Source organism: Bos mutus, chromosome 5 (assembly GCF_027580195.1).
Source record: "Bos mutus isolate GX-2022 chromosome 5, NWIPB_WYAK_1.1, whole genome shotgun sequence".
Taxonomy (NCBI): Eukaryota; Metazoa; Chordata; class Mammalia; order Artiodactyla; family Bovidae; genus Bos; species Bos mutus.
In genome coordinates, this window is record NC_091621.1 from 79,721,039 (window position 1) to 79,734,287 (window position 13,249).

General features: G+C 42.8%; 1 protein-coding gene across 3 annotated transcripts in view; it reads right to left on the reverse strand.

Annotated features, from left to right (window-relative positions):
• ART4 (ADP-ribosyltransferase 4 (inactive) (Dombrock blood group)) overlaps nucleotides 1-9,805 on the reverse strand; it is a 13,961-nt gene extending 4,156 nt beyond the window's left edge. For 2 of the 3 annotated variants that reach the window (XM_070371135.1, XM_070371136.1), the window contains exons 1-2: nucleotides 9,288-9,804; nucleotides 4,638-5,346 (exon numbers count right to left, since the gene is read on the reverse strand). In XM_070371135.1, the coding sequence (XP_070227236.1) occupies nucleotides 4,638-5,346; nucleotides 9,288-9,458 (880 nt within the window). In that variant the 5' untranslated portion in view covers nucleotides 9,459-9,804. Of the gene's footprint in view, nucleotides 1-2,183; nucleotides 2,652-4,637; nucleotides 5,347-9,287 lie in introns of those variants that run through there. The other variant, XM_070371137.1, reaches the window with a different exon arrangement.
• Nucleotides 9,806-13,249: the final 3,444 nt, after the last annotated feature.

A 13,249-nucleotide genomic window follows, 5' to 3' on the forward strand; every position in this document is an offset into this window, starting at 1 on the left:
AAGGACAAATACCTAACATAATGTATTTTGAGTCTTCTAATGTGCATGAAGACATCTGTTTCTATGGTAACAAGTGTAGGTCACATGAGGGGTGGGAGAAGAATTAGAGGGAAAAGCTGTTCATTTATACTGTCTTTTAACAATTTTTCTTTTGCAAATTTACTTCCTTCAGTGTAGTATGCTACCAATTTGACCTCATGACTCTCTGAAGGCAACAGATTCTTGGGAACTCTTTGAACCTGAGAACTTCAGTTACAAGTTAATGGAAGCAATTTTGAAATACCTTGAAGGACTGAGGAAGCTCTACTCTTTAATCTACTGTCTCATCGTTGGGAGAAACGCAGTGTCCCAGGCTGACCCATTTTAAAAGCCTTCATGTTGTTTTTTGCATATTGCATCTGGCAGATTAAGAGGGAACTGGGAAAGAAACGTAAGTCACTGGCTCAAATGGGACATTTTAGGATATAAAATAATGGGACTTCTCTGGTGGTCCAGTGGTTAAGACTCTGAGCTTCCAGTGCAGGGGATCTGGGTTTGGTCCCTCGGTGGGGAACTAGGATCCCACATGCCACAGGGCACAGCCAAAAGAATAAATAAATACAAATAATATATAGACTAGTTTATGACTTCTGCTGGTGAAAAAATTGGAAGAATAGAAAACAATCTCTTGCAAGGATTCCAGTTTCATGAGGAATTAGATATTGTGAATTCCCCAGGCTGAGGTTAGTGATTATCCAGGTGATTGGCCAGTAGTGATCTGGACAACAGCCATCTAGAAAAACAGGGCTTGAGAGTCCACTGACCTTCCTCCCTCTTCCCAGTGAAGGACTCCCAGATAAGAAAAACACGCCTTCTCCCTCCTCCCACTGTTCATGTTTGCATCAATCTAATACTGCTCCAGGATGTTGGGATAAGCAGAGTGTCACTTATCAGTTAATAGAAATGACTTCAGAAATTTGAGTACTTCCCTAGTGGCTCAGATGGTAAAGAATCTGCCTGCAATGCAGAAGATCTGGGTTTGATCACCGAGTTGGGAAGATCCCTTGGAAAAGGGAATGGCTAGGCTGAATGCCCGAGAATTGATGCTTTCACATTGTGGTGCTGGAGAAGACTGTTTAGAGTCCCTTGGGCAGCAAAGAGATCAAACCAGTCAATCCTAAAGGAAATCAACCCTGAATATTCACTGAAGTTCCAATACTTTGGCCACCTGATGTAAAAGGCCAACTCATTGGAAAGATATAAGGCAGGAGGAGAAGGGGGTGACAGAGGATGAGATGGTTTGATGACATCACCAACCCAATGGACATGAGTTTGAGCAAACTCCTGGAGATAGTGAAGGACAGGGAAGCCTGGCATGCTGCTATCCTTAGGGTTTCAAAGAGTCAGACACTGCTTAGGGACTGAACAGAGAACAACAAGAAATTCTGGGCTTCCCAGGTGGTGCTAGTGGTAAAGAAGCACCTGCCAATGCAGGAGACACAAGGGACACAGGTTCGAGCCTGAAGTTGGGAAGGTCCCCTGGAGAAGAAAAGGCAACTCACTCCAGTATTCTTGCCTGAAGAATTTCATGGACGGAGAAGCCTGGCGGGCTATAGCCCATGAAGAGTCAGACATGACTGTGTGACTGAGCACACAGCACAGGAAAGATTTCAGAAAGCGCTTTTCCACTAAGGAATAAAAACCTCAAGAAACAAGAACAAAATAGAAAACACTGCAGTGAATAGCTGAAAATATTCTGGAGTCTTGCAAAAAAAATTTTTTTTATGTATAACCTATAGAGATAGGTGAATAGTAGCAAAACTGCACTTAGTCCCTCAGTCGTGTTTGACTCTTTGTGATCCCATGGACTGTAGCCCACCAGGTTCCTCTCTCTGGGATTCTCCAGGCAAAAATACTGGAGTGAGTTGCCATGCCCTCCTCCAGGGGTTCTCCCCAACCCAGGGATTGAACCCAGGTCTCCTGCATTGCAGGCTGTTTCTTTACCAGTGGAGCTACTAGGGAAGCCCAGTAGCAAAGCTACCTATCTCAAATGATGAGAACGAAACCACAGTATTCCAGGCAGATGCAATTCTGGAGAATCCTGGAACCTGGCTATGGATATTCTTATCAAAATATCTTATGATATATTCTTATCAAAAATAGTGAGCTTTTGATATTTTATTTTATTTTAAAATATCACTATTTTATTCACATTCTACCCTAGTTTTTCATTCTTCTCTATAAACATTAATCTCTTGGGTCTGTGGAGCAGAAACACATGCCATTCATTATTGGTATCTTCCCTGCTGGCAAGGAGAGAAGGGTGTGGATGAGAGTCCTGGTAGAGCACCTCTCCCTTGGTCTGTGTTTACAAATAGGCCAGAGTGAGCAGGATCTTGACCTCAGCGGGGATGCCAGTTTGAAGACGGTTGCAATGCTGCAGCCTTAATATGTTGAGAAATGCTGATGGGCTGAATTATTCACAGTAGCCATGATGATGGAGTAGAGGAAGAGCAGGGGATATTTCAAAGTTAGACACTGTAGCTGAGTTACAGTTGACTTTGTAAACGAACACACATGTGGATAACGATGGTCTTCCTCTTTCTTAATCAAACAGGGGACAGCCTTTGCTATAGAATTTTCACTGTGTTTGCTCCATCAAATGACTGTGGCTGGCAACATACAAGGATAAAATGGAATCAGTCACATGTGTTTCTATAAAAGAGCTTAACACATGTTTATATTGTGGTAACTAATTACTCTTACTTCAGTTCATTTTTCATGGTATCATCAGTTGTTCTGTTATTTAGTTGCCAAGTTGTGTCTGACTCCTTGCGATCCCATGACTGCAGCACACCAGGCCTCCCTGTCCCTCCCCATCTCCCGGAGTTTGCCCAAGTTCATGTCCATTGAGTCAGTGATGCCATCCAACCATCTCATCCTCTATCTCCCTCTCCTCCTTCTGCCTTCAATCTTTCCCAGCATCAGGGCTCTTGCTAAAATACTGATCTGATTGATACTCCACTTCTTACAGACTCTAATGATTCCTCACTGCTTATGGCATGAAATACAAGAATTTTTACAAACTGGCCCTGTCAGATCTCTCCAGCCCAAATCCATTTCCTACTCTCTCTGTACTCCTGGCTTCTTCCTACATCTTACACTCTGGTTGTCCAAAATCTTGAAATTTACCTGAAGATACCAGATTGTTTGAAATCTCTGAAATTTAGTATGTTTTTTCTGCTTGAAATGACTTTTTGTCTTGTCCTTACTAAAAGCCAATATACATATTTTTGGCCTTTCCCCCACAAGCCCACTCGAAAAATAAATTTTATAAAAGAATAGTGATGCAGAAAACAAATTTATGGTTACCAGGGGGGAAATTGGGGGAGAGATAAATTGGAAGATTTGGATTGACTAGCATATTCAAAAGCAGAGACATTACTTTGCCAACAAAGGTTCGTCTACTCAAGTCTATGGTTTTTCCTGTGGTCCTGTATGGATGTGAGAGTTGGACTGTGGAGAAGGCTGAGTGCCGAAGAATTGATACTTTTGAACTGTAGTGTTGGAGAAGACTCTTGAGAGTCCCTTGGACTGCAAGGAGATCCAACCAGTCCATTCTGAAGGAGATCAGCCCTGGGATTTCTTTGGAAGGAATGATGCTAAAGCTGAAACTCCAATACTTTGGCCACCTCATGTGAAGAGTTGACTCATTGGAAAAGACTCTGATGTTGGGAGGGATTGGGGGCAAGAGGAGAAGGGGACGACAGAGGATGAGATGGCTGGATGGCATCACTGACTCGATGGACGTGAGTGTGAGTGAACTCCTGGACTTGGTGATGGACAGGGAGGCCTGGTGCGCTGCAATTCATGGGGTCGCAAAGAGTCGGACACGACTGAGCGACTGATCTGATCTGATATACAGTGTGTGTGTGAGTCGAATCAGGCGTGTCCAACTCTTTTCGACCCTACAGACTGTAGCCCGCCAGGCTCTTCTGTCCACAGGGATTCTCCAGGCAAAAATACTGGAGTGGGTTGCCGTGCCCTCCTCCAGGGGATCTTTCCAATCCAGGGATTGAACCCAGGTCTCTCATATTGCAGGCGGATTCTTAACTAACTGAGCTACTAGGGAAGCCCCCACATACACATTACTATATATAAAACGGTAACTGATAAGGACCTATTGTTCAGCACAGGGAACTCTACTTAGTACTCTGTAATAACCTTTATGGGAAAAGAATCTGAAAAAGAGTAGATATATGTGTATGTATAACCGATTCACTTTACTGTTCACCTGAAACTAACACAACATAATAAATCAACTAGACTCCAATAAAACTTTTTTAAAAAAGAAAAAAAATTAAAATTACTTTTTTGACAAGATTAAAAAAAATAGTGGGCTGTGATCCTAGTAATGTATGTGGTTTAGTTGCTCAGTCATGTTCAACTCTTTGTAACCCGATGGATTGTAGCCCGCCAGGCTCCTCTGTCCATGGGGATTTTCCGGGCAAGAATACTGGAGTGGGTTGCCATGCCCCTCTCCAGGGGATCTTCCCAGTCTGGGTCTCCTGCATTGCAGGTGTTCTCTTTACCAACTAAGCCACTAGGGAAATCCCGATCCTGGTTACAGTGAATTGAAATTGGATCAATAACAATACCTTTTAGCAGCTGACAGTTGTACGTGCTTTGGGTCCCATTTGACAGCAATTGCAACCAATTTCCTCTTGGATGGTAGCTCACATTGACAACTTTAAACAGCTCATAGGGAGGGACCAAGACCTCCTTCTTGAGAGAGAAGTCTTGTACTGGTGCCCCCAGGCAGGTCAACATGGTAAACAGAGTTTGGTTCCCAAACCTCTGTGCCTGTTCTCTTGCTGGGGAGGTGGAGAGGAATTGGCCAAAGCGAACGATCGCACCCACGGGGGCTCGCAAGTAAACGCCCTTCAACTCATGCTGCACCTCGTAACACAGAGAGTCTTTCCTCGAGACAATCTCTTTCCTCAGCAGCTGGATTGCTGAGGTCAGGAAGTAGTGTAGATATTTGAAACGGAATGAATGTTTATACTGCTGCGGAGACCCAGCAGCACTGGCCATGGCTCTGGAGAAGTCTAAGTGAACTCTGTCGTCTGATAAATAAACCGAGACAGCCAGAGCATGTGTAACAGTCATGTTCCCGGGGAGAGGTTTTTCTTGGTTCAACCAGTTTAAGTGTGTTTGGTGCCAGACCTTGCGGTAATGCTTACTGGATTCTAGTTCTTCCATGAAATAATCCCCTTGAAGCAGCATCTCCATGACTTGTTGGCTGCAGCCTCGGTACTGATCATCAAAGGAATTTGGTGTCAAGTCAAAGTCGATTTTAACTGCAATCTATAAGGAAAGAATTTCACATGCTAGCAAGGTAATTCTCAAAATCTTTCAGGCTAGGTTTCAACAATACATGAACCAAGAACTTCCAGATGTACAAACTGAATTTGGCAAAGGCAAAGGAATCAGAGATCAAATTGCCAACATCTGCTGGATCATAGAAAAGCAAGAGAATTCCAGAAAAACATCTGCTTCACTGACTATGCTAAAGCCTTTATCTGTGTGGATCACAACAAACTGGAAAATTCTTAAAGAGATGGGAATACCAGACCACCTTACCTGCCTCCTGAGAAACCTGTATGCAGGTTAAGAAGCAACAGTTAAAACTGGACAAGATTGAGTGACTGAACAACAATAAGGAAAGAAGAATCTTGATTATAACTTTTCAAATCAGATGGTGAGTGTTTTTGACCTGAAATAAATAGACTGCCAGGTATTTCGCTAGCAAAGATAGGTTTATTCAGGGTCAGCAAAGAGCTGCAATTCAGGGTTTGTAACCATGGTGCAACATGTACAGGTCCTCACAGGGCAAGGGAAGTAAAACACTTTCCTAGAGAAGAAACGGAAGATGGGAGGATATAGTAAACAGAGTTCATGGCTTTTCATTGGCCCAGTCCTTACCAGGAAAGGGGCTTCCCTGATGCTCACTTGCTAAAGAATCCACCTGTAATGCAGGAAACCCTGGTTTGATTCCTGGGTTGGGAAGATCCCCTAGAGAAAGGATAGGCTACCCACTCCAGTATTCTTGGGCTTCCCTTGTGGCTCAGTTGGTAAAGAATCTGCCTGCAATGTGGAGACCTGGGTTCAATCCCTGGGTTGGGAAGATCCCCTGAAGAAGGGAAAGTCTACCTACTCAAGTATTTTAGCCTGGAGAATTCCATGGAGAAGTCCATGGGATCACAAGAGTCTGACACGAATGAATGACTTTCACACTCACTTTGCCAGGAAAGAAGAGATGCTTCTCTTCTTCCTGTTGGGCTCTACTATCCCGGGAGCAGGGCTTCCTCAAAAGAATCCATCTGCAATGCAGGAGACAATGGAGATGCCGCTTTGATCCCAGGGAAGATACCCTGGAAAAGGAAATGGCAACCCACTCCAGTATTCTTGCCTGGGAAATCCCACAGATGGAGGTGCCTGGTGGGCTACAGTCCAAAGGGTCGCAAAGAATTGGACAGGACTAAGTGACTAAGCGCATAAACACACCCACAAACACACACACATCCTGGGAGTAAGAGCTCCCCCTTCTGGTCTTCTGACTCTATTTAATTGATGTTTCTGGTTGTTTTTTTTTTTTTTTTTAATTTTGCAGTGTGGTAGCTGATTTGCTTTATTTGCTATACTCTTTAAGACCAAGTCGTCTCCTCAAAATCAGTATCTGCTGAAATAAGTTTCACTCATAGTCATTACACTGCTCCAGCTTTTCCTGTGTCTGTGACTCATGTTAGATATTGAATTTAGTTTGACAAATATTACTAAAACACCAACATCCTCATCCCCCACAGAGAAAGTGCCTCTTCTGTATCACTGCAAAGTCTTTTTGCACAGTGAGTATTTTGAAGAAAAAATAAATAATCCTAAAGTTTAATCATACTTTCTGTTTCTTCTCCTACCCCTTCACATTCTCACACTGATGTTACAGGGAATATTTCTTTACACTTAAAGAACACTTAAAGGCTGTATTAGAAGTCTTTGGGACTTCCCTGGTGGTCCAGTGGTTAAGACTCTGCATCTTCACTGCAGGAAGCACAGTTTGGATCCCTGGTCATGGAACAAAGATCCCTCATGCCATTCACTGCAGCCAAAACAAAAGCAAAACCAAACCAAACCAAAACGACAAAAAATTACTTCAGTGATGAGTGATGTTGAGTTCTGTACGGGGGCTATGACAACCCTTTCCTCTGCCCAGGACTTGAAATATGAAGGCTAACATACAATTTTTGCTATTGAATGAGAACCTGTTGGAACATCCATCTTTAGGTCTGATGGCTGGTGGGCTTGCTAAGGGTAAACCCCAGAATGAGTTGACTTGCCCCCTTAGTTGCAGGCAGTATTGGACTGCAGCCTGTCCAGGTGGGATTCTTGTCGTGGAGGAACACATAACTCATGTTATGTATGTGCCATGGGGCTACCTCCCAGAAGGAAGAGGAGCAGAGTCAAATGCAGTATACCCAGTTATTGTTCCTGACACTACCAGTCAAGTAAATCTGCCCACTTCCAGGGGAGCAGAGTGAGGAAAGAGCTGGACAGAGGTCAGTAAGGTTCCTTGGAAAGTCCCTCCTCTTATTAATAGAAACCAGGAGTGGGAAAAAGGCATTCTCTTATAGGGAGCCAAAGGAATATTACTTATTGATATCTAGTGCATATTAAGTTTGCCACAATAAAGTTAGTGACTTCAAAATACCTGGGCTTCCCTGATGGCTCAGATAGTGAAGAGTCTGCCTGCAACTCGGGAGACCCAGGTTCAATCCCTGGATCAGGAAGATCCTGAGGAAAAGGAAATGGCAGCCCACTCCAGTATTCTTGCCTGGAAAATTTCATGGGCAAAGGAGGTTTGTGGGCTATAGTCCCTGAGGTCACAGAGACTCAGACATGACTGAGCGACTACTAACACTTTTTCACGTTCAAAATAAATGAATAAATAAATAGGAGTTAGAGATTTGAAGACAAGTCATCAAGTATCATCCACCCATAACTGAAAGCCATATTTTTCAGTTATCTGAATTCCAAAATGTTTCCTTCTTGGCAAAGAAATGATGCTTTATTAATAAACAGTACTTATTAAGGAACATATTAAGAGATAAAATTTCATCCAGTGAGTGTCAACAGTGCAGCAGCTGCAACTAAAAAACATACCATTGGGTATTTTTGCTATATTATTTATGGCAAGAAGTCAACTAGTTTGTGTAAACTGGAACAAAATTTTAAGACTGCTTAACTGATTTTAACCAATGACTCTTCACAGCAGGTTTACAAATAGTTCTACAGAATATATCTAAGCCAAAAACAAAAGAAAAATACCTCTGTCAAACCTCATACACTCCAAAGCTTTAATCTATTACTAGATATCAAATGGGTATTCTGTTTTCTCTTAACATGAGGTCATATAGAACTTTATAATGCTTCTTTTGAGTTGATCTATATGAGATGGCTAGTGTCAGATAGTGAAAGTGAAAGTATTAGTCGTTCAGTTGTGTCTGATGCTTTGCAACCCCATGGACTGTAGCTCACCAGGCTCCTCTGTCCATGGCATTCTCCAAGCAAGAATACTGGAGTATGTAGCCATTCCCTTCTCCAGGGGGTCTTCCCAACCTAGGGATCAAACCCAGGTCTCTGGCATTGCTGGCGGGATTCTTTACTGTCTGAGCCACCAGGGAAGCCAAAGCCAGAAAGACTTAGTTTATTTTGCATTATTTGTCCTATAGATGCAGTCTTTTATGCAAATTTTATGGACAGTAAAAATTAATCTGAGACTTCCCTGGTGGTTCAGTGCTTAAGACTCCACATTTTCACTGCAGGGGGCACAGGTTCAAACCCTGGTCAAGGAACTAAGATCTTGCATGCCACCTGGCACAGACAAAAAAAAAAAAACACCAAAAAATCCAAAACAAAAAATAATGCTACGTCTCTAGCTTGCATGTGTGTATGCTAAGTTGCTTTACATGTCCAACTTTTTGTGAACCGATGGACTGTAGCCCACCAGGCTTCTCTGTCCATGGGATTTTCCAGCAAGAATACTGGAGTGGGTTGCCATTCCCTTCTCCAGGGGATCTTCCCGACCCAGGGATCGAACCTGGGTCTCCTGCATTGCAGGCAGATTCTTTACGGTCTGAGCCACTAGGAAGCCCCTATCCCAAGGAATTAAAGGTCATTTAAAGGCTATCACCAGGAGGATGCTCCAACAGAGCCCTGATCATAAAGAGATCACCTGCTCCACCATAACTCACCGTGGGTCTCTGCAGACCAGAGCACAACAGCAGGAGAAGAAGCTGCCCCCTCAGGAGCCAGATTCTCACCGCAGAGGCTGCAGTATTTGCCAGAAGAATCCTTCTGCAATGATTGGTCAGGGGACAGCATTTGTCTGTGTGCAGAGCGTTTCTTTGCCCTCGCAGCTCCATCCTAAAATCAGCTTTCAGGATGCTCCTTTGAGGTTTTTCTCCTGGAATAAGTCTCAACAAGAACTCTCCTCTCCCACGTGTATCTCGAGACTTCTGTTGACCACCACCAACTAGCAGTTTTTCCGAGGGAAGAATTCAACTCACTCGTAAAGCTGGAACCACTGCTGAACAGCCAGATTTGCGAACCAAATAAGGGATTCTAAAGTGAACTCAAGTTAGTTCCCAATTTAAAAAAAAGATCCTGGTCTTGTTTGTATGTGGGGAAATTCCAAAGGCTTATTAAGGGTCAGGCTCACCAGCTCAACCTTTAACTTCCTTAGCAAAGCAGGACAAGGCATGCCCTGTATGATGTTTAGGGTCAAACAGTATTATCTTGAGCTGCAGCCTCCCACTGTGAGTGATATGATTGGCCGGTGCAGGTCCCTGGAAACACGCCCCCACAAGGTGGGGTTCATCTGGCACTGCTGATAGACCCCACCCAGAAGGGGCTGCCACAAAGCAGAACAGTAGGGATACTGTCAAAACAAAGCCTCTCTTTGACTCACAAACTTAAGAGAACAAACTTACAGTTGCCAGGAGTGGGGGATATAGGGGAAGTTAGGGGGTTTGGGATGGACATGTCCACACAGCTACATTTAAAATGGATAACCAACAAGAGCCTACTGTATAGCATAGGGAACTCTGCTCAATGTTAATGGCAGCCTGGATGGGAGGGGAATTTGGGGGAGAATGGATACATGTATGTGTATGATTGAGTCCCTTTGCTATTCACCTGAAACTGTCACAACATTGTTAAGTGGCTATACTCCAATACAAAATAAAAAGTTTAAAAAAACACAGTATCTGCAAAGTGCAAAAAAAAAGAAAAAAAGAGGCTTCTCTTTGCTGCTTTTCCACTGCGCACTTGAAATCGGCCACTCTAGAAATTATACCGGTTGGGGTCGTAGATCGTCTGTGTTTTTCTCTTCTAAAGGCGTCAGATCCTCAATCCACGCTATTTCAGTGTGTAGTGAAGCCAAATGACTACTCTTAGAAAAGGAGCTGACAGTATTCAATGACATGATCAAGAAGAGGTTGCAGGGTGCTAAGTTCATTCAGCACAAGTGTCCTATGAAACTCTCTTTTAGTCACTTCCTTTTCTAGTCTGAACACCCTTCCTCTGTTCTCAGTCCTTGGGATAATTGTTTTTCTTGTGAATCTTCCTCAAATGTACACTTTCTGATTCATATTTAACTGTGAAGGGAAATGAAATCTTGTTCTTGGAAATTCTGATTTTTTTCAAAAACTTAAAAATATTTTTAAGTTGAAACTTCTGATAATATCACAGCAGTTATGCCTCATCACCAAAGTTCAGAGTATCTAGAAAAGTATGTCTGGTTGGTTTATTTCTCTCTCAGTTCTTGTCTCAACACATCAGAAGTTTGGAACAACAAACTAAACAGTTTAAAACAACAGACAAGTTATAGCTCAGTTACAGCCCAAGCAGACAAATCTTTTATTAAACAGACATTCCCAAGACGTAGGAAAAGGTTAACCCCAAAGGCGCCATGGTAATAATCCCTCTTGGCTTCCCTCTTTTTATGCTTCTTGTCTTCTCCCTTTGGTTGTGACCTGTGCAAAATATGGCTTGTACCCACCACCAGTCAAGAAAGGGGATGCAAATGGGCATATGCTCAAGGCTGATTGACAACTGCAAGTTCTATAATAACAGGCTCCTATATGTTTTCCCATAGTTCAGTCTGTTAGAATCAGATGTACTTATATGTAGAATATTTATGAACACTTAATGGGCTCCTAGCTCCACTTTTCACTTTCATGCATTGGAGAAGGAAATGGCAACCCACTCCAGTATTCTTGCCTGGAGAATCCCAGGGACGGGGGAGCCTGGTGGGCTGCTGTCTATGGGGTCACACAGAGTCAGACATGACTGAAGCGACTTAGCAGCAGCAGCAGCTCCCTAAGATTACCTGAGGAAACAGCTGAACAGCAAGGTCACCTGTGCCAGAGCTGGAGAAGTCCATACAGTTAGTTTGTATCCACTGTGTGCCTAGGGAGCATATGCAGAAACTGGAAAATTCTCTGTGGTTATTTTTGTAGCATATCTGTGAGCTCTCCTGGCTGTTTCTGGGATGGCATTTAGAGATCCACTTGCATCCTGACTGAGCAACTTCACTTTCACTTTTCACTTTCAAGCGTTGGAGAAGGAAATGGCAACCCACTCCAGTGTTCTTGCCTGGAGAATCCCAGGGACGGGGGAGCCTGGTGGGCTGCCGTCTATGGGGTCACACAGAGTCGGACACGACTGAAGCGACTTAGCACAGCATAGCATAGCATTGCACCCTTTCCAGCTAGGCCACCCCTTGTTGCAAATGCCTAATTTCCTACCCAACAAGTATAAAGGAGGAAACAAAATTACCCATAAGCCATCATCTGAAAAAAGGTATTATTTTGATTTAGATTTTAGTTTTACACACACACACACACATTCTAGGACTGAAATAATGTGTGCAATTTTGCATGCTGATTTTTTCCCTTAATTTTTGTCTTCTACATCTTAGGTTATTTTTTTTAATTGAAGTATAATTGATTTACCTTAATGTTTTAATCTCAGCATGCCCTCATATAATTTAATACCTATTGAAAGCATGATTTTTTTTTCACAGCTATATAATATTCTACTATCTGTGCTACCATGCAGTGAAATATGGGGTGGATCCATGGACCATACTGTCACAAAAGCAGATTGGTGAATAAGACGTGGACTCTTGAGAAAGACATGTCAGTTCAATTCCTGGCTCGCCTATTCAACCTTTGACATCATGCAATGTACTTAACTTCTTTGTTCCTCAGTTTCTTCAGTTGTTAAGTGGAGAAAAGGATAGTACTTACAGGGACTTCGCTGGGTGTCTGGTAGTTCTGACTCTCGCTTCCCCTGTAGGAGGTGCAGGTTCGATCCCTGGCCAGGGAAGTAAAATCCCTCATGTCACGAAGTGCAGCCAAAAAACAAACAAAAACAAGTAATAATAGTACTTACCTCTCTGAATGCTTTGATACGTTCGTAACCCTTTAACAGCAGTTGACACTGAGAAATTGTTCAATAACATTATCATTTGTACCCAACACATCTTTATTTGTACCAAAATTTGTTGGATAAATGTATTAAACTTAGCCCATTTTCAACTTTGAATTATTATAAACAATGACTTGTGAAAATGTTTTGGACACAAATCTTTGTGTGCTTTTTGTCTTGCAATTTTTGAGACACAATTTAGAGATGTGCATAGTTTTGGACTTCATTGGAAACATGAGTAGTGCATGAAAATATCCCTTTAAGATTTTAATTTTAATTCTTAAGATTCTTATTATAAACTGTTAACTTGAGATACTGAAGTTTCATGAAGAGAACTAAAATTAGAGTCTTAAAACGTGGGTTATGGGTCTGGTTCTGTAGCTTGGTAGCTGAGTTAACTTTAAAAAACCCTGTAAACTGTGCTGAGCTTCAGTTTCCTTAACCTTACAGTTGTTCAGTCGCTCAGTCATGTCTGACTCTTCGAGACCCCGTGGACTGCTGCACGCCAGGCTTCCCTGTCCATCACCAACTCCCAGAGTTTGCTCAAACTCATGTCCATTGAGTCGATGATGCTATCCAACCATCTCATCCTCTGTCTCCCCCTTCTTCTCCTGTCTTCAATCTTTCCCAGCATCAGGGTCTTTTCCAATGAGTCAGCTCTTCTCTTCAGGTGGCCAAAGTATTGGAACTTCAGCATCAGTCCTTCCAATGAATATTCAAG